Source organism: Hyalella azteca, unplaced genomic scaffold, assembly GCF_000764305.2.
Source record: "Hyalella azteca isolate HAZT.00-mixed unplaced genomic scaffold, Hazt_2.0.2 contig14884, whole genome shotgun sequence".
NCBI lineage: Eukaryota > Metazoa > Arthropoda > Malacostraca > Amphipoda > Hyalellidae > Hyalella > Hyalella azteca.
This window is the reverse complement of record NW_025944753.1, coordinates 1-25,631: the sequence shown is the minus strand read 5'-3', so window position 1 is coordinate 25,631 and position 25,631 is coordinate 1. Positions and strand designations below refer to the sequence as shown.

At 36.2% G+C, this 25,631-nt stretch overlaps 1 protein-coding gene across 1 annotated transcript; it reads left to right on the top strand.

Moving 5' to 3' along the window:
- Positions 1 to 463: 463 nt before the first annotated feature.
- On the top strand, positions 464 to 25,044 carry LOC108668779 (glycine receptor subunit beta-type 4). The gene is made up of 6 exons (XM_047884211.1): positions 464 to 523; positions 3,232 to 3,366; positions 4,045 to 4,236; positions 6,315 to 6,383; positions 23,357 to 23,550; positions 24,095 to 25,044. Exons 2-6 carry the CDS (start codon positions 3,243 to 3,245, stop codon positions 24,266 to 24,268), a joined length of 753 nt encoding a protein of 250 aa, XP_047740167.1. The 5' UTR covers positions 464 to 523; positions 3,232 to 3,242; the 3' UTR covers positions 24,269 to 25,044.
- The last annotated feature ends 587 nt before the right edge of the window (positions 25,045 to 25,631 follow it).

Below are 25,631 nucleotides of genomic sequence, written 5' to 3'. Positions count from 1 at the left end.
TCGGGCAACCACAAGCCATTTTGCCTAACCTGCAGCCACACGTTTTGCGTTTCTTGCATTAAAAATTCACTAAAACTCCCTGGATCCAAAAATTGTCCAAAACGTAGGAAACAATTTTCCCAACGAATTGCTCAAATGTTGGTCAACTACGCATTAATTCCTTCAGAAAACACGGCTCGCCCACATCCCCCGAGCTCGCTGTCAGAGGCACCGTGCCTCGACATCAAGGGAAGGCGCTGGATTACCTGTGCGTGGACTGCATGGCACGGTGTGCCTTGGACAGTCACCAGCCGTGCTGAAGGAGAGCGAGCTGTCGTCAGCCTGGCCAACAGCCTGTTACGACTTACGAGTACGTCCCAGTCGCCTCGTGGTGCTGTCCACCCACACCCGTCCCATCCCGTGGCTGGAGGAGCTGCTGATGTCGCCACCACGACGGCGACATCAGCCTGCTGCCCCTGGACTTCTTCTGGAGGCCGGCAGGACAGTCGGATGGAGACATGAGAGCCATCATCGACAATTTAAGGTACATTGGTTATTATTTTGAAAATTCAGAAAAATAATATGAACGGGTGAAAATAAGGATAAATTATCCACGACTTATAAACTTTGACTGGCATTAAAGGAGATCGTTGCAAGGAGGCTGGGGTGTGCAACATATTCTCACGAATAAATGCGATAAATGATCATGAATTCAGCATAAGAAAAAATAATACAAATAATTATAATGTGAAAAACACAAAGAGAAACAAATGTAAATAGAGTACGTATTATATATGTATATATATATTTCTTCTGAATAGTACTTAAATTTATATAAATATTGAACCATCATCCTTCCCTCACCCCCTCCCCCCGTATAAACTATCCAAGCCCTGACGGTTCCCTCTACTCAACCCTAACCAAACCCCGCCCACCAGTAACCAACCCGATCATGCGTCATGAGCCTGTCTCATCTCCTACTGTCCTGTCTTGTCTCCTACTGTTCTGTCTCATCTCCTACTGTCCTGTCTCGTCTCCTACTGTCCTGTCTCATCTCCTACTGTCCTGTCTCATCTCCTACTGTCCTGTCTCATCTCCTACTGTCCTGTCTCATATCCTACTGTCCTGTCTCATCACCTACAGTCCTGTCTCATCTCCTACTGTCCTGTCTCATCTCCAACTGTCCTGTCTCATCTCCTACTGTCCTGTCTCATCTCCTACTGTCCTGTCTCATCTCCTACTGTCCTGTCTCACCTCCTACTGTCCTATCTCATCTCCTGCTGTCCTGTCTCAGCTTTTGCTGTCCTGTCTCCTCTCCTACTGTCCTGTCTCATCTACTGCTGTCCAGTCTCATCTCCTGCAGTCCTGTCTCATCTCCTACAGTGCTGTCTCATCTCCTACTGTCCTGTCTAATCTCCTACTACAACTACTACTATTACTACTACTACTACTTTTTCGGTTTTTAGTCTCATCTTAAAGCTGACATTCTGAGCTATCCAAAAGTACCAAAACCATCTCTGTACGTTGGTTTATGCGTTTACTACAGATCCCGAAAGGGGGGAGGTGTCCGGGCCCTTTCAGTAAAGTTGAGGCGGAAATTACCAGGCCGGGCACCATAAAAGGGATCGTCTGACGTAAAGCGATCAATTATGACATTCTCCAGTTCTTATACTCATCTTAAAACTGCTTTTCTGATGCATTCAATAGTACCAAAACCACCTCTGTACGTTGATTTATGCGTTCACTACAGATCCCGAAGGGGAGGGGGGTGGGAGGGTTGTTTAACAAATAATATAGGACTAAATTAGCTGCCGCGTACTATAAATAGTGTGTCTGCTAGAGCCGAGGTTCAGTAACCCGACTGCCGTCGTACGAGGTGCTGTGCTAGCAGTCGCTCCCACCATTCTTGACTGGAATCAAGCTCCAGTAACGCTAAGTCTTGCTTTCTTGCTACATTTAGTGGCTATTCCGATGCGCGCTGGACTTTGCCGCGCCGTTCTAAAAAGTTAACTTATAGTCACGGCAAACCTATCTCCTAGAGTTTTGAAGCTACAGCGATGAGACATATACCATTCGATTTGCAATTAAAATATCTATCGATATGTCGTGGCATTTTTCGAATTTCGTTATAGTTTTGAGACAATTTTGAAAAAAGGGGCGGAAATTGAAAAAAGCGAAAAATTTTCGAAAATTTTTTGAAAAATGCTCCCACATCCATAAAAATTCGAAATTCGAAAACGCTACGATAAATCGATAGATATTTTGATTGCGAATCGAATGGTATATGTCTCATCAATGTAACTTCAAAACTCTAGGAGGAGATAGATTTCTACAGTACTCCCTTTTTGGAGTTTTCTAAGAATTTCACGTTATCTTTCATTTTTTCGAAAAATGGACATGAATAAAAGCTGTCTATTTTTTGTTTTTACATTTGTGTACCAAGTTTCAGAGTGATCCGTCTGTAAACAGCCGAGATAAAATTTTACCCAGACGCTCCCCTTAATTACTTTTTCGGTTAAATTTATTTCATGAATATTAATATGATTGTTCACCCGTACGATTAACATGTGTGATGGTCCAAAGTGATGCATATATAATAGTGATATAGTATAAATCCATATCTCTACATCGTAAATGCGGCTTCGGTAGAGAACTCTTAACTCACAATAGCAAACCCTTTTTTCTGATAGTTTTACATTATTAGAGAATACTCGATTTGTTTCCAACATGAGATTTTAGTACCTCATATTTTCAGTTATTCTAGCAGAATGTTTTAACCTTTTTCTCGTGTAATGTAAATTTCTGAAAGTAGTCTTTATGATTTGAAATATTTCAAATGCTTTAACTTTCTGGCAGCTGACCACCCAAACAAATGATGCTATGCAGATGCGGATATCTATTCATATTGAACTGAGAAAACATATTGAAATTTTTCGAGGAATGCAAATGCATTGTGGTAAATTTTAGATTCAGGTTTTGCCGTTACGAAGCAGGCAACGTAAATGTTTGTAAGCCCTACATCGGTCAATGGAGTCTTTTTTTATTTCTTTGAACTACCACTCCATCGATAAAAATTTATTTGCGTTAGAATTTTGTAATTTCAAGGTACGATATGTGCATGATGAATTTTTTTGTCTAATATCCACAGTTTCAAGGTACGATGTGCGCATGATGAAATTTTTTTGGTCTAATATCCACAGTTTCACGGTACGATGTGTGCTTAATGATTTTTTTTATGTCTAATATCCACAGTTTCAAAGACGATGAAGGAGCTGGAGCTGCGCTGGAAAAGCGAGGAGCCCATCAAAATGTACCGCGACCTCCGCATGCCGCAGTACGAGATCAACGCAATACGACCTTCCATCTGCAACGAGTCGTTTTACATCGGTAAACAAAACTACGTGTGGAATATGAAAATAAATAAAATTGCAAGGAAACACACTATTTTGTTTGCTAATACGCTAAAATTTGATTCGCGCTATTGGCAATTTGGAAATTTTAGTGCACGTACACATCTAATTGATTTAAATTTCATTAAAAATTATAAATGAAAGCATCGATGATAAGCGAATGTTTGCCAATGAAAGGTTCCACCAGAGCGTTTTTCAGTAAGACGTCAAGGATGTGGAAGAAACCAATTTCAGTGATATGATATTTATGGATGGCTCTCCTCCACAAGGATTTCGAAGAGGCTAGTTAGGGGGGAAACTTCATCGTAGCTCACTGATTCGTCAAGGAGTTCGATTTGAAGCATATGCATTAAAAAGGTTATTGGATTGATTATTTCGGCTCGTTTTGCATCGAAATTTATTAATTAAACATTTCTTCAAGTTTATTTGTTTTCAATATCTTGTTTCAATTATTATTATCTGCTGTTCTACTCGCTAATCGTTAAACCTTCACATGTATGGCAATTTTCCCTTGTCGTTGCGGAACTAAAATGTTAAAGCTTAAACATCAATAAATTCAAAATACCACGGAAAGATGACATCAAATTTCAACTAGTCCAGTTTCGTCCATTTTAACGCATATTGACATATTCAACACAAATTAATGACCCCGCAGGTAACTATAGTTGTCTGGTGGCAGAGTTCAGCCTGCAGAGATCCATCGGCTTCTACCTGGTGCAGGTTTACCTGCCTACCATCCTTATTGTCGTGATATCCTGGGTCAGTTTCTGGATGGATGTGGACTCTGTACCTGGCCGTACAACTCTGGGGGTGACCACCCTGCTTACCGTGTCCACCAAGTCCTCAGGTGAGTGACTACCCTGCTTACAGTGTCCACCAAGTCCTCAGGTGAGTGACCACCCCACTCACCATGAACAACTAGTCATCAAATGAGCTTGCAGATGTTGATATTGCCAACGCCAACTCGCGTCTTACTTTCATGAATCTATATCAATATATCTTGTCTTACTTTGTAAAGTCGCAAAGAGATTCTGACTAGCCACAGATTGCGATCATGTGGCCAAGCTGACCTAGACTGACTTTAAACCGAGTGTAGCGACTCATGGATAGAAGCCTAGGTGTTCACCAACTTTTGTTATGGCCCTGATCAAAGTGTCATCGAAATACGTATTCCAAGGTGATGAAATTCAGGGTGAAACGCTCTCTCGAAGCACTAGCCGTTCTCATTTCAATTCTCTTGACTATCAAAATATTCGGCTATCAGACTAGTCACTTGAATCATTTTAGTTACACTGTGAACGATCGAGAAATCGTTCACGATATTTTTTATAGATTTTTATTATTGTTGTTATCAATTTCTTTATCAGGGTGGCAAATTCTACATATTAGTGTTAATGAATTTCCAGGTGGCCTCACATTGACTACCGAGCTTCTCTGCCATAGAGAGAAGTGACGAGGGCTGTTGAGTTTGTCGCTAAGGCAGTTGCGTCCTGTGAACTGATCGGCAACAATTATTTGCTTGGGCCAGTATTGTGGCAGCTACTGACTAGTCGTCGTGCTGATACGGCTTCTGCTCGTGTTTCCGCAGTGCGCTCTCTCCCTTATTGGACTGAATGTACGAGCCACCAGTTTTGTCACTTAGTTTTAGGCTATTACTGTCAAGTTCCTAATTTTAAAGTCTCTAGTCTGTCTCCAATAAAAGTGTTTTAAATCTCAGTGTTGACTGGAAAACTTTTGTTACAACAATAGTTCTGAGAGAACTACTAGATTTAACGTTCGTTAAATCTAGAACTACTAGATTTAACGTTCGTTAAATTTAACAATATTCCTCAATTACAATCCAATTAAGCAAGTAAGTGCATAGTTTAATATAAAACAAAAACTATCGTTCGTCGCACTCCCACTTTTCCGTCATTCCTCAATAAGGTGCGCCATTAATAACTTTAGTAAGGCTTCCTCTAAGCTGAATTAATTATTGAATAAAGTTTATTCGTTGGATTATAATCCTGAATCGTGATTATCCATGAGCTTCGCTGTGAGAGATACTCGCTTCTGTTGCAGATTATAGAAAATGATGTGGGGGTTGATTTTAAGTATTAATTTTGCAAGTAGATACGAGTAAATTTAATCTGTGTATGCTTCTTACTTATGTTTCGCCTTCACGATTATGAACCATTATTTCAAATTAAAATCCTAAATTCTATAAAAAAAGCACGTCACATTTTTCATTGTAAGAATTACTCGAAACCTCTTTAGTAAAAATTACGCATCAAATCATTTAAGTGACCGTCTCAACTTTGGATAAAATAAACTGATATAAATATCATGCTTGTTACGTAACATTATTAAATTTAACCAATTTTAGAATTTCGTGTGTCTGTAGAATGTTGATATTGTAATTGTTGGCAAAACATCGTATTTTTCAATTTTGTGCTCAAGGTTCAATTTTTCTGTATTTTTACCCTAATATTTTCTCTGTAATTTCAATCAGAAGCCACGTGATTTTATTTGTTCTGAGTAGACAAATGAATATTTTTCAGTTTTTTTGGTATCTTTTTGGTATTTTATAGCAGTCCCTGCTAATTTCGTTGAACTTGTTAACTCTAACGGCGAAACGTGTATTAGTGAGTCAATATTAGTGAGTCCTAACCCTTGAACGTTTTTTCGCAATATCTATTTTATTTCTGAATAATAATCATTTTTATATCCTAAAATTCTAAACAAGTTCAGTTTCCGGACTAATCTAATTATTTTTAGGGTAATTATATGTAAGTTCAGAGATATTTCCAGGGCTAATGTTTGTTTCTGAAGTTATTTGTGATATTTACGCACTCCAATAGTATTCAGGAGCTTGTCATGTATAGCGTTTTTATTAACCTAATTTTTAGCTATTGTTTATGTTTTTAATTACTCTTTTAAATGCAGATATCCAGGAAGGCCTGCCCCAAGTTTCCTACGTGAAGGCCATAGACGTTTGGATGGGAGCTTGCACCGGTGAGTAATAAAATGTTATTATTGTTGTAGAGCTTCCAATCTCTTAACGAACTGACGTCTCCCCGACACAAAACTTGTGATCGTTCATCAATCAGCTTTTTTCAGACCAAGGATTTTCTTCAATGAATAAAAAGTTGAAAGTAAATAGAATTAACGATGAATAAATAAAAACAAAACCACAAACCTAACCCTTAACCTAACCCTAAACGTGCGTTTCAATCACATCCAATTTACTTCACAAGTCCAATAATAATTTGATGCCTACCTGAAATAGAACAAAAATAACGCGTGAAATACCTAACTACAGAATATGAATAGATAATAAACAAATTAACATGCACAAATAATCATTATCACGGAACGATTCACTCTAAAATTGAACAATCACAAATATAATCACAGAGATATCGATTAACGTACCTCCACGGCAAGAACAGACACAATATAACGCCCTACTGCTTGGAGGTCACGGCTAAGGTGATTGTAAGGAAGACTACCTCGAAGAAACAAATCGTGATTTCATATATTATTATTAATATAATAAATAATTAAATATATTTTGGTTTTACTTCACGAAGAGGCTCAAAATGTTGATTAATATATATTGGTTTACTTCACGCATATAATGAAATAATATGATAATATACAGTATATTACATTGCACTTAAAAAATATATTTACAGCAATAAATATGTTTCCTCTGCATTATTAATTTTATTACCTGAATGATTATTATTAATTATAGAATTATCTTATTGCTTGAGAGATAAATGTTCTGCAGCCTAAGTTTAAAATAAATTTATGTAGCACTAACTCCAAAGAATCAGAATTTAAAACGGATTATTCCATCATTTAAACAGAACATATTATTTGTGGTTAAATTTACATCAGTTACACGTATGAAAAACTAAACACTTCAAAATGGAAACTAAAATGACAATTTCATTAATTGACTTTAATTGGAAACAGAACACACAATAAGAAATTAATTAATTTTTCATGGATGGCCTATATGTTTTTAACGGACTTTAGAGTAGGTTTGAGTTTCAAAAATTTGAAAGATTTTTTTTGTGTGTAGCAACGTATGTCGATCAATCTTGGTCAGTTCGGTTTCCGATTTGAGTCGTTACTGCCGTCAATTTTTGACGGAGTCCGATGTCATGCCCAGCATTTGTATCGTCAGCTCTTCAATCATCGCCCACATAACACCAATGGAGCGTAAAAGATACACATGAATTGCAATCATAAACTTTATCGAATAAGGTTACGAGGGCGATTTATTGTGGATAGACGCATGCGCCTTTTTGAAATAGAGGTAAGGCATAATATATTTGAATATTTCATAACTTGACATTGCAGTAAGGCATTTCGTTTCTTTACTGATATAATAGAAATGTAACTAATAACATAATTTTAAAGCCCAAATTTAAACGAACTCTTTCCATGAAATCAAATTTACAAATGTTTAAAATTATTGCAGTATTATATGAATCGAGTATACCAGAAGTTATTTAGACTAACTTTCCTGTAAACAGTATCTATAATGTGAAATAAAGGTTCTTAACCACTCAAAATTTGAATTTTAGATATTTGCGAATCCTATAAGTCCTATAATCTAAAAGGAATATTCGAAAAATTGCTGCACAAATGCACTATTAATCTAAAAAACAAGTTGAATTCTTATGTACAATCAAACAATAGCTCCCACAAAATAACTAAAAAAACACAACTAGAAGTTTATTAGTTATTTGTTGAACAAATAATCACAGAAGATTGTTTTTTCGGTCGGAGTATATCTGAAAATGAATCAATTCTGAACAGAGGTAAAAATCATGAATAAAAAGAGTTTCTTAAGTCATGCACAAGAGTACACAACAAAACAAGCACTCAATCAATCTAAAGTTATTACATTACAAAAACTGCTCTGTGAGCCTCTTCGATCGTTAACTCTGTGCGTAAACAACTCTGAATGCATACCGGTACTCAAAAATGCCGTTATGAATCCCTGCAGGAAAATAAGGCTTGTGAGCAAAGGGACTTAGGAAGCAACAGACACTCTCTGTGAGTGTGTGGGATTGAGATTCCAGTTCCCCTTTATGCAAAGCTACCGAGACTGACTGTTCGCACAAGCGTTTATTCCCTAAGCGGCTGTCTTTATTTCAATTCTATCCTAACAGATAATTTAGACTTCCACTTTTTATTAAGCTTACCGTGAACTTCATGCAACCGGGGCCGGAGATTACAAAATGGAAAAATTACTGGTTGAAACTGAAAAAAAATTAATAACTGGAGTACATTCACAAAATGATAGTCTCTTGCTGTTATTATTTATTATAATTATTGTATATTATATTGATAATTTATTTATATAATTATTGTAAAATTTTCAATGCGTTTATACATTTAAATTAAGCAATAATCTACTGCAATATTAGTGCCATCTGAGAAAAAATTCATAGCATTTTGAAAATAATTTGAATCGGTAAATTCATCTTTACACTCACAATCATTACAAAAAAAGTATATTCAAAGGATTGATAGATAACCAGTTTTGCTCGATTAACATTACAGCTCTGTTGGTTAGAACCTCTTAGGGGCCCAGCAAGTTAAGCTGTCGGCAGAGCATCAATTAGCTAGAGAATCAGTGTGGTGTGAACTTACTCTAAAAGGCAAGGATAGCCTTCTCATAGGGGCCATTTATAGATCACCTAACAGGAATTCTGATAACAATAAAGTACTAAACAGCCTTTTACCGAGCATGGCTTTTAGCAGGTCGCATACGTTGATCGTTGGTGACTTTAACCATCCAGAAATAGACTGGGCAGATAAATCTTTTCCAAGAGATGGGAATCACCCAGCATCCCATATTCTTGGAGTCTGTGCGTGACTCAATTTTAATCCAGAACTTCACCAAGCCAACCCATTTTAGGGGTAAACAGACCTCAAATATTCAAGATCAAGCGTTTCCCTGTAATAATGATTACGCGTGCACGCCATCGACTCCAACTGCCGCGTGCTGTTCCCGCTCAGCTTCATGTTCTTCAACGTCATCTATTGGTGTTATTACCTGCTCTAAGATTGGTGTTATTACCTGCTTACCTGCTTTAAGATTATTGGTGTTATTACCTGCTTTAAGAAACAAGTTCGAAGGTTTTTTGACTTTAAATGGGAGTTTATGATTTACGAGAATCAAAGCTTAAATTGAGTGCACAGTTTAAAACAACGATTCCATTTGTTGCCATGAATAAGTGGTTCATCACCTTCTGATATTGGAAATCAAAGGTGGTACATTCCGTAAGATCGCTTTAGCCAAGCATATGATGACTTCAACCAAACTGTCCACATGGTATTATTTTCCATGCGGTACATATTTTTCATTTCCAGCAAAACTTGACTTTTCACCGTTTCTCCAGCGCTAAAGAGTTTTGGTATGTCAACCTGCACCTCCACGTCGCAATTTTCATGAAAGTATGGATAAAAATACAGCAAATGCCATCTTGTGTATCAATATTCTTGATGGATACACATGACTGTATTATCCAGTGTTGTGATGTGTACTATAATTTCATGGCAAATGCTTACAAGGAAAGTTTGTCTTCCTGCAACAAAATGTTGGAAACCTCTCTCTTAAAGAGTGATAACTCATCACTATTGTAGGTATATGTACTATATTTAATGAGGTTATTTCACTTTCTACAACCTCTATTTGTGCAATAGAAATGAATCATGAGAGGATTGCGAGCCTGTGCAATGTTGAAAATAGAGGCATGGGCGACCTGAACTTTATATAGTTGAACTTTTGGCCCTCTATAGCTCACATAAAACAGTGGCCATGAGCTGGATGCATGCATTGAACAAATTTATTTATTTATTGCGCAAATAAATAAATAAAACATTAAAAATGGTTTTGCTTTGTTAAATAGATCGCTGTCAGTATGTCTTTGGAAGCGAACGTAATAATAACGTCAAGCGCTCAGCAGAAAGAAGCCTGACAGGACTGGGCAGACGTAGAGCTGCGCTCATCATTCCCGTTGCACAGCATCTCATAATGAGCTGTTATGTTTGTTCTTTCGCCGTTTTATGACTACCCATTATTCTGTATTTTTTCATAAATGGGCTGTTCTGGGTCAAGATTGTTCTTATTCTAGAAAATAATTGCGCGGTGATAGCATTTGAGAGAACACTTCTCACACCAGAGTTTTAAATGGAATTGAGTTTTTATTGCTTTTTAATAGCGGAAAAACGTTTTATTCTCCAGCGTACAATATTCCAATGTTTGGACCATCTCAACAATGCTGTGTAAGAAAACAAAAATTAGAATAAGAGGGCATTCAAAAGGTAAGTGCTCAGGCGATCTATCAAACATAGCTGTCTTATTTTTATTTTTTTTTTGTTTTCGGCAGGAGATAGCAGTGTATATTACGATAGTGTTATAGCTACGTAATTAACATGCATGATGTTACATAAAAAACACTATTAGTTTTTGCATTGATGCTCGCGTCCCAGTGCGTCCCTAGCAACGTATGTTTGTTCTGTATCAGTTTTGGTGGAAAAAAATTACTATATTTTTACATGCTACAATAGGGGTGTGTTGTTTTAGGTCTTATAGTTAAGCTGTAGCGCAACATTCAGTGTATCGATTTACAATTTACATGTTCGGAGTCAGGAATACGCGCATTCACACAAGTTTTTCCAATCTTAAATGTAACATTAGTTTTCTTCTTTTGCTCAATGTTCATTCAATAAATGTACTCTTGGTAATAATGTTTATGTATCTCTCATTTCAAAGCAGGATCGACTACAGGCGAGTTTTGATTCATTCAAACGATGATTTTGACGTCCATACTGTACATGTTTTCTTCAATTCATCTATAGTTTATATGAAAATATTATATTCTATAACAAGAAACAATCTCGAAAAAACTTCCAGAAATGGCCTTCTTTGAAGAAAAAGTGTTCTTACACGTGTAGTGCAGGTAAAATACAATTATTGTGTAGGACATTCAAGGACTGATGTATTTATTTGACTTCTTTGAATGCAGCTGAAGCCAGCATCGTCAATGCAGATTAAAAAACAGCGAAAATCAGAATCAAAATTACGGTGAACTCTCGTGCCAGTATATCAGCAATTTATTTACCGGTTATATGCTCTATCTTGAGAGAATGAATTATAAATTAGGAATAAAAAAAATTCAAAAATTGAAAAAATTTCGATTTTGGTCATACTCTATAAACCGATTCTCCATTGAACAAACTTAACATTAAATAAATAATAGAGTTCCGCGCTGCTCAAGATCAGTGCGTTTTTTTACAAATTAAAATTTCTGAAATTTGTATTCCGATGGTCGTACACCTTGTTTATATGTATATTATGGACTCTCACTCTTTGACATCGCGGTTATAGTTTTTACAGAATTTAGATTTTTGTGTGCCAACATCGCAAATCCATCAGGGCAGACATGGACATTAACTCAAATTCCGGAGAATGAAAAAGATCGAATGTCTCTTTGCTATCCCTTGAATTCTTGAGAAATGTTCGTACAAAAATTCTTGACTAACAATTCTTCTGTGATGGACACAATGGCGAGTGCTGTGTTGTGTCACGCGGCAGCTGAGATAAAGGCTTTACCAAAGATTTATTGGAGCCGCATGGAGAAAGTCGACATCACGTGTTTGTGTTGAAATGAGGGAATACGTTAAATTTTATTTTGTGTGAGCTATTGAACGTTATACGTAAAATAATTTCAACACACCATCATATACATGTATAAGGTGAGACATATAAGAAAAATGCGGCAAAGTATAACAAGATTCCGTCCTTCACTAAAATTTTGTAATTGAAATATAAAAATATATCCGCATGATGAAGAAATATGGTAAGCGAGTAGTGTTACAACATTGCTATTACTGAGTTACTGAGAAGAATCCAAGATTTAATAACAATTTCATGATTGCATCGTAACATGAATAAATACAATTGAGACGCAAACCATAAGTGAACTATCCGGACTTACGATAAGGTACCATTAAGAGGCGAGTACCGGTAGCAAACAGAGAAAATTTTAACATTGATTTCTCTTCCATTCACTTATTAAATTATGTGAGACTGGAAGCAGCAAATGGTGACTTCCAGTTAAACGAAAAGCTTTATTATTCGAAAAGAAACTAATTTAGATGACGTTCTTTCAACAGTAATTATTATACATAATTTTATTTTAATTGCGTTGATTCATGCAGCAGTTATGGCAGCGTCCTTGAATAAATTGTCATTTCTTAGCCATTATATTCTATTACTGAACAATTAAAAAGACGGCTCGTTATACGCGTGTTTGGAATTTAAATAATTTATCTTGTGTTCGTAATTAAAATTCAAGGGCTCCAGAATAGAAATAAAAATGCGTTGTTGGTTTGGTTAATGAAGTTCCGGACTTATGGCCAAAAACAATGACCATCGGATCTCTCAGCTTGACACTCTTGCGCTATATTTTAAATGGTTCATTCCCCTCCAAAAATTTGATAGATCAATAGTTTTGTACTTTAATTCGCTTTAATTCCCAAACCCATTACATTTATAGTCCGTGTTTCCTATCCTCATTTCAGAATGCACTGATATGCATTCAGATTACCCTTGTTTTACGATTACTCCCATTAAAAGAGCTGTTGCTCAAAGGTGTTAATTTAAGCGTTTAACGTGTATAACGGTTAGACTGTTGTTACTTGTGCGGAAAAATCAGAAAGTTGAAGTGCAATATGGGCGATGTCCTTCTAAACGAGATCGTTTATCGCTGGAGCGTCAAATTGAAATTGAAACCGCTATCACATCACGCCGTTATTGACCAGCCAAAGCGAGGATGCAAAACGAGCAAGACTTTTTGAAACTGCGGCCAAAAAACTTGCTGAGCGATAGATCGGTCACTTGGGTAAGTAAAATTGTAGGATATAACACGGGTGTGATTGAATTTCGCAAACTGACCTAAAATCCATACGTGATTTGGATCACAATGATAACACGCTAATCACATATAATTAAACGGGTCGATTTATAACCCTTTTACAGACTTTTTGCGCTCATTTTCTAGGCTTATCCTTTTTTTATTACAATTATTTTATATACTTATACCAGTTAACGAATGAAATTTAACTAACACACAGCCAACTTTACAGTCCGCAGAAGCGATCACAGAACTATCATTATGAGGCTTTGATATCGCATTTCGAAGCCGATCGACATTCATGGTTAAACGTCAAATATCAAGATCATCGTATCTCTAAGTTCGAATCATATTAATTTCACGGAATAATTTTCTACCAGAACATTATTTAGATGAGTTTTTTGGATGAAATCCGGGCTGGTTTGAAGAAAAGCGCGAACCTTTGCATGCATGGGTACCTATTTGCCGGCGCTAAGCCTGCGCTCAGTAGTAGGTTAAGTCCAAAATACGCAAGGATTGAGCGGATGCAATAACCAAATTTTATGAGGACCTTTGATAATATGCAGCAATTGTCTTCAAACTTTGCAGGTGTAGTTCTTTTTTTAAGTGGCAGCATAATATTTAAGGGACATTTTTGTTCCCTGATATAAAGGATATGTGATTGATTCGCTCACGGATTTTCCAATATGAACAAAATCAATCTAGAATTTTCAGAAATAAACTCTATATTCAAGTATTGTACTCCATGATGTAATCATTGTAATGCATCTCCTATAATTATATATATCCTTCATTCGTTAACCAGGATTAATGGAATATTTAACCACGAACATTAGCAAACGAGTTCTTAATCGCTAAACCCATAAAACCTTACCGCTCCGCTAAGTTGTAAAGTATTAGTCAATAATTTAGAACCATCCAATGCCCTTACTTGTACAATGATCTTCGCCTAATTAATTTGCACATCTTCCAAATTATATATGTCTATTCTAAATATCAATATTTTTCGATGATTAATTAATCACGAAAAAAAATAACATTCATCGAGACGTTAGTCGAGATTTCTCCTGAGTGGAGAAGCATATATTTTGCCATACAAAACGTAATAAATTGACAAGCGATTCTTTCCAAGATGTGCGGAACATCCAGTGAAAAGTATGATAATCTCATTAAAAAATAATGCGGAATGAATTTTTCGATAAGCTATTGAGCGGGTGCATGCAAAATTTTATGAACTATACCTAGCAATTCTGCAGTATTAATTTGACACAGTATTAAGTAGCGTTAATTGGATCGATATTATGGAAAAAACGAGGACATGCATGTGAAAAATATACTGTAAGTACAATTTAATTTAATTAATCTGCTTCAAACAACTCTTAGTTGTTTAATTAATTATTAGCAAGGTGTATGAATGTTTTTTTATCCAGATATTTTTTCAACAAAAAATGTTAGTGTAGAAAAACTACGTAAGAAACATATTATGAATTTTTTTCTTCAGAACTCGCAAAATAAATTTTTGGGAAAAAAGCGTTAACTTTCTCGCAAAACTCAAATTTGGACGATGATAGTTTAAGAATGTGACCCCACACCTAGATTTAACCGGAAATTAAAAAAAAAATAGCATAAATTCTTATTGAATACGTATTCTATAAGCAATACTTAATTCGATACTTTGAATACTACTTATTCAATAAACAATAATTAAATGCAGCTTTAAATACTCATTCCTTCCTAATTTTGAACCGATAAGATGACACAGTCTTGCGCATGAATCTCCTAACATGACCAAAACGACCAAAACTCGAAGATGAGTGCAGAGCTTGGCCCACGTAACCTCATGGCAATGTTTCACCACATGGGATGATTTCCTTCAAATGCTCTCAGCGCTCATGGTTATGTTTACTTCTGCATTTGCCGACCCTTCAAACGGCCGATGTGGAGTGTTTTGGCTTGACTTCTGTTACGCAGTCGGCAAGCCTAGGATATACAGTGTGCAATGGTGAAGTCTATAGTTTGCCTAACATCGGTAGGGATCAGTAAAGATAAATATTATATAAAAGAAATATGGATATAAATAAAATATTTTATAAAAGCTGCTGTACTATTTGATGTCGTACCTCCCAGTCGAAGTGATACATTATTGCAGCTGGCCATATTTTGGCCCCGCTTGTAATACTCTGGTTCATTTATTTATTTATAAGTTTCTTTTTGCAGCGGCCGCACTTTTTGAAACATGACTGAAGATTAGAAGTACAGGCATCATTCCTAGGCAAGTAGAGCATAACTAATTAGCAGCGGGGCTAATACATGCACGCTTCTCATTAGACGAGTGTTGAAAGTAATGCATTCACCATTTCTGCTGTAAATTTATTACAATTAGCACGTTCCTTTTTATACTCCTGGCAGTGTTAAACTTCATCATCTTTAGAAGCAGATTGTGGATTCAATTCACGAATACTTTCAACCCTGTATAAAGCCACCACACTCACCCGTTTAACAAAATGTTTAGTGAATCTTATAATATTATAAATCTTGTTCGTCCTTCCAGTATCGCAGCGTCCGCGAGAAGAAACCGAGAAGAGTTATGAAAGCAGTTAATTTCACCCGCTACAATGATAGAGTAGACCGTGACGTACGTGACGTCACTCATCTGGCACTGCATGCACTGCAGTGAGTACTGGCACTGCATGCACTGCAGTGAGTACTGGCACTGCATGCTCTGCAGTGAGTACTGGCACTGCATGCACTGCAGTGAGTAACTGGTACTGCAGTGAGTATGCACTGCATGCACTGAAATATTGCATCACTAACAAGCAGACAACATGACTCACTCCCAAAATCCCTGCTGAAGGCTCGCTCAGTCTTCAAAGGTGCCTGGGATTATGGCCCGTGGACGAGTTCTCACTCACAATTATCGTCCGTAGTTTAGACCCGTGGGCAATACCTCTATCTGCTTGATAAGATGTTGGAACTCGCTTGAAAGTTTTTAATTGAATGATTTAGGCTTTCATCTGGGAAAAACTCTTGGGTGCCTCGCACATGTATTTTTTTAAATTTGTTGAAAGAGAGAAAGTTTTGTGATCCCTGCCAAGCAGTAGCATGTGACATATGGATCGTTCAGGGAAATGTAGTAGCAATATGAGCCTTTAAAATTAATCATACTAAACCTTACTACTTTACAACTTCTGTTGTATTTAGCATCCTGCTTGGCCCTACCGCTATAAAAGTTTTAAATGGCTGACCCATAGACTACATATGCTGCTCTCTACTCAAAATTGACTACCACGAGTAAATTGGAATCCACGATAAATTAATATATATAGCAAAGTTCCTAGGCTCAAGAAAGCTAAGGAGAATTTCAGGCAACAATGAAATTATCAACCATAATTAAATGCAACAAATTGTTGGTTCATGAATACGTAGAGAGTGTACAGAGTCGGGCACACGGAATGCCAATTAGATGCCATCCGACATTCTAATAAAGAACCGCAATTTCTAGTCCTTCTAGTCCTCAATGGTCACACCATATGCAGGATATAGGACTTCGACGGAAGCCTGTCCTATATCGTATGCACATTATGCCCTCACAGAAAAATGAGTTTGACTTTGTCCAAATAGCGATTTTCTTTTGGTCCATATGTGTGTACATCATCCTGACCCAGTTTGGCAAGACAAAAAGGTGAATCAGTGCTACATCCCGTCTATCCCCGTGCTGTGGATAAGAAAGTGTCTCATCATTACTTTCAAAACACGACACATTAAATTTTCTCAGTGCTACATGTGCCAGCTTCTTGCAAATTAAAATATGCGACAATTTATTTCGGGTCAACATTGCACCACGTATACGTGGTTTATCTCTACTGTCCAGCTCCCATTCCGTAATAAATATCGCGTTTACCGGCGTAAGAATTAATAGTTGCCAGAAGATAGAGTGTGACAGTCATTCGGCGAGTCCTGCGATGAATGTGTTAAACATGGGAACTGCTCTGAGCTAACGGCCGTAAGAGGCAGCATGCATGTCAGGTATCACGGTCACTATTTAGCGAACCACTGTTACCTTTATCATTGATGATTTGGTTATAAGTGTCGTCATCTATGCACTGAAACATAATTTAACACTTTGACTGCGACGTGCGCCATATATGGTACACGCATGCATGTCCCAAACTGCGATGTGCGCCATATATGGCGCACGCTTAAAAAATTTAATTTTTTAGAAAAAGCTCTTTAAAATATCAGCCAGATCAAAAACTTGTGAAAAATATGATGGTTAATTGACAATAATGTTTTCAAAAACCTATTTGAACGTCGTGCAATCGAATCATAAGAATCTTAGTAGTTGGAATGTAGCCTGAAATAATGAGTGGGTACGAAAAAGAAAAAGTATTAAATAAAGGGGGTTATCCTGTTCCAATATGTTGAAAATCATTTTTTCGGTATTGGTATGGATTATATAGCAGTAGAAAAATAAGTATTAGTCATTCGAAAGTTGCCTAAGCTCACACAGAAACAGAATGGCACTGTAGAATGCAAGATAAACAATGATACGGATTCCGAGTACTGGGCTAGCAATTGATAGTTACTTTTCTAGCTTTTCGTCTCACTTTAGCTCCAACTAACTTCCTTTTTTTGCAATTATGTTGAAGCAAGACTCAGATCAGTAGCTCATCATGGCATGAAGTTCAGATCCTCAGCTTTAAATACTTTAGAGCTGGAACACCAACATCTAAAATTATTGTGATTTGGTTATAGAAACATTTCTTCACGTGTCTGACCTATTACTAGTGAATATACATTCAGTAATCTTCAACGACTTCAGCAATTCACATCGATTTTTACTGACTATAGAACTGATCACCAAGCACCCAGGCATTTGCTACAGTTTTTGCCAATAACTTGAACAGTTATGGTACCACTTCATGCTTTGCTGAGAGCAGTTTTGTAGGAAATCATCTAAATGAATTTTAAACTTCCCATTTAGCAGCATTTTACCCCAGAATGATTTGTAGTTTGATTATTTCAGTCACAATCCGATTTCATTTGCACAGAAAATGTTTTTTTTCAATCGTTCAAGCGTTAGTACCCGTGTGATGCAAATTTTTCTTTGTAGTTGAATAATAAATGCCGTGTACCTCATATGGCGCACGTTGCCTAAAAAGATGAAAGTTTCCATCCCAGGCGACATGCACCAATAGAGGCTCACGGTTTTTATGTCAGAAGTGTTATCAATTTCTTTATCAGGGTGGCAAATTCTACATATTAGTGTTAATGAATTTCAACTGGAAATTCATTAACACTAATATGTAGAATTAAAAAAATTGATAACAACAATAAATTGATAAAGAAATTGATAACAACAATAATCTATAAAACTAATCTATTCAATAATCTATTAATCTACTAATTAATAGATTAATCTACAAATCTATTCAATAATCTATTCGACAATAATCTATAAAAAATATCGTGAACGATTTCTCGATCGTTCACAGTGTAACTAAAATGACTCAAGGGACTAGTCTGATAGCCGAATATTTTGATAGTCAAGAGAATTGAAATGAGAACGGCTAGTGCTTCGAGAGAGCGTTGCCTCACATTGACTACCGAGCTTCTCTGCCATAGAGAGAAGTTGAGTTTGTCGCTAAGGCAGCTGCGTCCTGCGTACCGATCAGCAACAGTTATTTGCTTGGGCCAATATTGTGGCAGCTACTGACTAGTCGTTGTGCTGATGCGGTTTCTGCTCGTGTTTCCGCAGTGCGCTCTCTTCCTTATTGGACTGAATGTACGAGCCACCCGTTTTGTCACTTTGTTTTAGACTATTACTGTCAAGTTCCTGATTTTAAAGTGCCCTAGTCTGTGTCCAATAAAAGTGTTTTAAACCTCAGTGTTGACTGGAAAACTTTTGTTACACCAATAGTTGTAAGAGAACTATTAGATTTAACTTTCGTGACTGACGTTTCGCCCTTTTAGAGGTGGCCATCTTTGACGTGTGGAACGTCCGGTCACAACACTAATGTCAAATAATTATCTAACAATACAATCATAAAGTAAACAATATTTCTCAATTACAATCCAATTGAGCAAGTAAGTGCATAGCTTAATATAAAACAAAAACTATCGTTCCTCGCACTCCCACTTTTCCGTCATTCCTCAATAAGGTGCGCCATTAATAACTTTAGCAAGGCTTCCTCTAAGCTGAATTAATTGTTGAATAAAGTTTATTCGTTGCATTATAATCCTGAATCGTGATTATCCATGAGCTCCGCTGTGAGAGATACTCGCTTCTGTTACAGATTATAGAAAATGATGTGGGGGCTGATTTTAAGTATTAATATTGCAAGCAGATACGAGTAAATTTGATCTGTGGATGCTTCTTATTTATGTTTCGCCTTCGCGATTATGAACCATTATTTCAAATTAAAATCCTAAATTCTATAAAAAAAGGCACGTCACATTTTTCATTGTAAGAATTACTTGAAACCTCCTTAGTAAAAATTACGCATCAAATCATTGAAGTGACCGTCTCAACTTTGGATAAAATTTACTGATATAAATATCATGCTTGTTACGTAACATTATTAAATTCAACCAATTTTAGAATTTCGAGTGTCTGTAGAATGTTGATATTGTAATTGTTGGCAAAACATCGTATTTTTCAATCTTTGTGCTCAAGGTTCAATTTTTCTGTATTTTTATCCTAATATTTTCTCTGTCATTTCACTCAGAAGCCACGTGATTTTATTTGTTCTGAGTAGGCAAAATTGGCAAATGAATATTTTTTCAGTTTTTTTTTGTATCTTTTTGGTATTTTATAGCAGTTCCGGCTAATTTCGTTGAACTTGTTAACTCTCACGGCGAAACATGTATTAGTGAGTCAATATTAATGAGTCCTAACCCTTGAGCGTTTTTTCGCAATATCTATTTTATTTCTGAATAATAATCATTTTTATATCCTAAAATTCTAAACAAGTTCAGTTTCCGGACTAATCTAATTATTTTTAGGGTAATTATATGTAAGTTCAGAGATATTTCCAGGGCTAATGTTTGTTTCTGAAGTTATTTGTGATATTTACGCACTCCAATAGTATTCAGGAGCTTGTCATGTATAGCGTTTTTATTAACCTCATTTTTAGCTATTGTTTATGTTTTTAATTACTCTTTTAAATGCAGATATCCAGGAAGGCCTGCCCCAAGTTTCCTACGTGAAGGCCATAGACGTTTGGATGGGAGCTTGCACCGGTGAGTAATAAAATGTTATTATTGTTGTGGAGCTTCCAACCTCTTAACGAACTGACGTCTCCCCGACACAAGCCTCGTGATCGTTCTTCAATAAGCTATTTTAGACCAAGGATTTTCTTCAATGAATAAACAGTTGAAAGTAAATATAATTAACTATGAATAAATAGAAACAAAACCACAAACCTAACCCATAATTTAACCCTAACCGTGCGTTTCAATCACATCCAATTTACTTCACAAGTCCAATAATAATTTGATGCCTACCTGAAATAGAACAAAAATAACGCTTGAACCACAGAATATGAATTGATAATAAACAAATTAACACGCACAAATAATCATCATCACGGAACAATTCACTCTAAAATTGAACAATCACAAATATAATCACAGAGCTATCGATTAACGTATCTCCACGGCAAGAACAGACACAAGATAAACAAAACGCCCTACTGCTTGGTGGTCACGGCTAAGGTGATTGAAAGGAAGACTACCTCGAAAAACCAACTCGTGTTTTATATATTATTATTAATATAATTTTTAAATAAATATATTTTTGGTTTTACTTCACGAAGAGGCTCAAAATATTAATTAATAAATATTGGTTTACTTCTCGTATAAAAAATCTCGTGAAATAATATAATAATAATAAATATATAAATAAATAATAATATATAATAAAAAATCTCGTGAAATAATATAATAAATTATATTACATTGCAACTTAAAAAATATATTTACAGCAATAAATCTATTTCCCCTTCATTTTTAATATTATTAACTAAACGATTATTATTAATTACAGAATTATCTTATTGCTTGAACGATAGATGTTCCGCAGCCTAACCTCAAAATAAATTTATGTAGCACTAACTCCAAAGAATCAGAATTTAAAACGTATTATTCCATCATTTAAGCAGCATGTATTATTTATAGATAAATTTACATCAGTTAAACGTATGAAAAACTAAACACTTCAAAATGGAAACTAAAATGACATTTTCAGTGAATGACTTTAATTTGAAATAGAACACACAATAAGAAATTAATAATTTTTTCATGCACGGCCTATATGATTTTAACGGACTTTAGAGTAGGTTTGAGTTTCAAAAATTTGAAAGATTTTTTTGTGTGTAGCAACGTTTAATAACATAATTTTAAAGCTCAAATTTAAACGAACTCTTTCTATGAAATCAAATTTACAAATGATTGAAATTATTGCAGTATTATATGAATCGAGTATACCAGAAGTTATTTAGACTAACTTTCCTGTAAACAGTATCTATAATGTGAAATAAAGGTTCTTAACCACTCAAAATTTAAATTTTAGATATTTGCGAATCCTATAAGTCCTATAATCTAAAAGGAATAATCGAAAAATTGCTGCACAAATGCACTATTAATCTAAAAAAACAAGTTGAATTCTTATGTACAATCAAACAATAGCTCCCAACTAAAAAAACACAACTAGAAGTTTATTAGTTATTTGTTGAAAACATAATCACAGAAGATTGTTTTTTCGGTCGGAGTATATCTGAAAATGAATCAATTCTGAACAGAGGTAAAAATCATGAATAAAAAGAGTTTCTCAAGTCATGCACAAGAGTACACAACAAAACAAGCTCTCAATCAATCTAAAGTTATTACAAAACAAAAACTGCACTGTGAGCCTCTTCGATCGTTAACTCTGTACGTAAACAACTCTGAATGCATACCGGTACTCAAAAATGCCGTTATGAATCCCTGCAGAAAAATAAGGCTTGAGAGCAAAGGGACTTCAGGCAGCAACAGACACTCTCTGTGAGTGTGTGGGATTGAGATTCCAGTTCCCCTTTATGCAAAGCTACCGAGACTGACTGTTCGCACAAGCGTTTATTCCCTAAGCGGCTGTCTTTATTTCAATGCTATCCTAACAGATAATTTAGACTTCCACTTTTTATTAAGCTTACCGTGAACTTCATGCATCCGGGGCCGGAGAATACAAAATGGAAAAATTACTGGTTGCATTTGAAAAAAAATTAATAACTGGAGTACATTGACAAAATGTTAGTCTCTTGCTGTATCAATTTATTTATAGAATAATTGTAAAATTTTCAATGCGTTTATACATTTAAATTAAGCAATAATCCACTGCAATATTAGTGCCATCTGAGAAAAAATTCATGGCATTTTGATAATAATTTGAATCGGTAAATTCATCTTTACACTCACAATCATTACAAAAAAAGTATATTCAAAGGATTGATAGATAACCAGTTTTGCTCGATTAACATTACAGCTCTGTTGGTTAGAACCTCTTATAGGGGCCCAGCAAGTTAAGCTGTCGGCAGAGCATCAATCAGCTAGAGAATCAGTGTGGTGCGAACTTACTCTAAAAGGCAAGGATAGCCTTCTCATATAGGGGCCATTTATAGATCACCTAACAGGAACTCTGATAACAATAAAGTACTAAACAGCCTTTTACCGAGCATGGCTTTTAGCAGGTCGCATACGTTGATCGTTGGTGACTTTAACCATCCAGAAATAAACTGGGCAGATAAATCTTTTCCAAGAGATGGGAATCACCCAGCATCCCATGTTCTTGGAGTCTGTGCGTGACTCAATTTTAATCCAGAACTTCACCAAGCCAACCCATTTTAGGGGTAAACAGACCTCAAATATTCAAGATCAAGCGTTTCCCTGTAATAATGATATCCTTCTTTGCATTCAAAGGATCATAAGATAGCCATGACTAAACGAATAACATTGCAAAACACAAAAACCATACAAAAGTTCCACCATCGAACCTCTTATCCCCAGCGTTCGTGTTCTGCGCGCTGTTGGAGTTTACCCTCGTGAACTACATGTGGCGTAAGCGACCCCAGCCCAAACTGCCGAACCTGTTCGGACTGAACGGCGGTCGCGTGGCTGGACGCTCGGGTGGCGATATCTGCACCAGCTGCAAGGAGAAGAAGGGCAACGACTCGGCAATCTTCCCGTCCCCTAACATCGCTGTGAGTAAAACAGAATTAGTATAATTGCACACAAGGAGAACAGTGATTATATTGTTCGAAGAGATAGAAAAATATCGTTTAGTGTTATTTTTTACCGTTTTATCGATGACCAGATTAGATGACCAGCATCTCTACTATTTGGGTTACACAGTTTTAAAGTATGTGGCAACATTTCCGACAGGTGAGCATCAGTGACATTTCACGGCTGAAATTACTCAATTCGCGGCTCAATTTATTTCCGTTTTATAAGTTACGTGTAATCTCAGTGAAAAAAAGAAATACCCCAATAATTTTGCAAAGGTCAGCCGACCCTGAAACGCCGTTCAAACTAATGTTTTTAACTATAATTTTTCAAACTGTGGATGACATTGCCTTCGAGGAGGCGTTTCACGTGTAAGAAAAAAACTTTGCAGATTTGTCAGCCATTCATTTTAGAATCAACATGCAAACTCAAATCAACATTTTCAATCTCGGCACAATAATATTTCGTTTGGATAAGATCTTCGACTGATTTACTGATTGTGATTTTGTTTGCATTATTCAGCTGAGCAGCAAGCTAACGGACGAAGCTCTAGCTGCTCTGCCCCTGCAGCTCGTGGCCAGCCTCGCCAGCAACTCCAAGAGACGCGTGCACGCCATCGACTCCAACTGCCGCGTGCTGTTCCCGCTCAGCTTCATGTTCTTCAACGTCATCTATTGGTGTTATTACCTGCTCTAAGTTCGAAGTTTTTTTTACTTGAAATGGGAATTTATGATTTACGAGAATCAAAGCTTATTTTGAGTGCACAGTTAAAAACAGTTAGTGCACAGTTAAAAACATCGATTCCATTTGTTATCATGAATAAGTGGTTCATCACCTTCTGTTATTGGAAATCAATCCAGGCACATTCCGTAAGATCGCTTTAACCAAACATATGATGACTTCAACCAAACTCTTCACATGGTATTATTTTCCATGCGGTACATTTATTTCATTTACAGCAAAACTTGTCTTTTCACCGAATCTCCAGCGCTATAGAGTTTTGGTATGTCAACCTGCACCCCCACAGACATCGTAATTTTCATGAAAGTATGAATAAAAGGACAGCAAGTGCCATCTTGTGTATCAATATTTATGATGGATACACATGACTGTATTTTACATTGTTGTGATGTGTATTTTGTGTGTCTTCTATAATTTCATGGCAAATGCTTACAAGGAAAGTTTGCCTTCCAGCAACGAAATGTTGGAGACCTCTGGCTTAAAGATTGATAACTCATCACTGTTGCAGGTATATATGTACTATATTTAATGAGGTTATTTCACTTTCTACAACCTATATTTGTGCCAGAGAAATGAATCATGAGAGGATTGCGAGCCTGTGCATTGTTGAAAATAGAGGCATAGGCGACCTGAACTTTATATATAGTTGAACTTTTGGCCCTGTAAAGCTCGCATAAAACAGTGGCCATAAGGTGTATGCATGCATTGAATAAATTTATTTATTTATTATGCAAATAAATAAGAAAAAATTAAATTTTTTTTATTCTTGTTAAATAGATTGCTGTCAATATGTCTTTGGAAGCGAACGTAATAATAACGTCAATCGCTCAGCAGAAAGAAGCCTGACAGAACTCGGCAGACATAGAACGGCCCTAATCATTCCCGTTGCACAGCATCTCATAATGAGATGTTAGGTTTGTTCTCTCGCCGTTTTATGACTACCCATTCTTATGTTTTTTTCATAAATGTGCTGTTCTGGGTCAATTATTGTTCTAATTTTAGAGAATAATTGCGCGGTGATAGCATTTGAGGGAACACTTCTCACACCAGAGTTTTAAATGGAATTGAGTTTTTATTGCGTTTTATTAGAGGAAAAACTTTTTATTCTCCAATGTACAATATTCCAATGCTTGGACCATCTCAACCATGCTGTGTAAGAAAACAAAAATTAAAATAAGAGGGCATTCAAAAGGTAATTACTCAGGCGATCTATCAAACACAGTTATCTTATTTTTTGGGGGGGTTTCCGGCAGATGATAGCAGTGCATATTCCGATAGTGTTATAGCTACGTAATTAATATGCATGATGTTACATAAA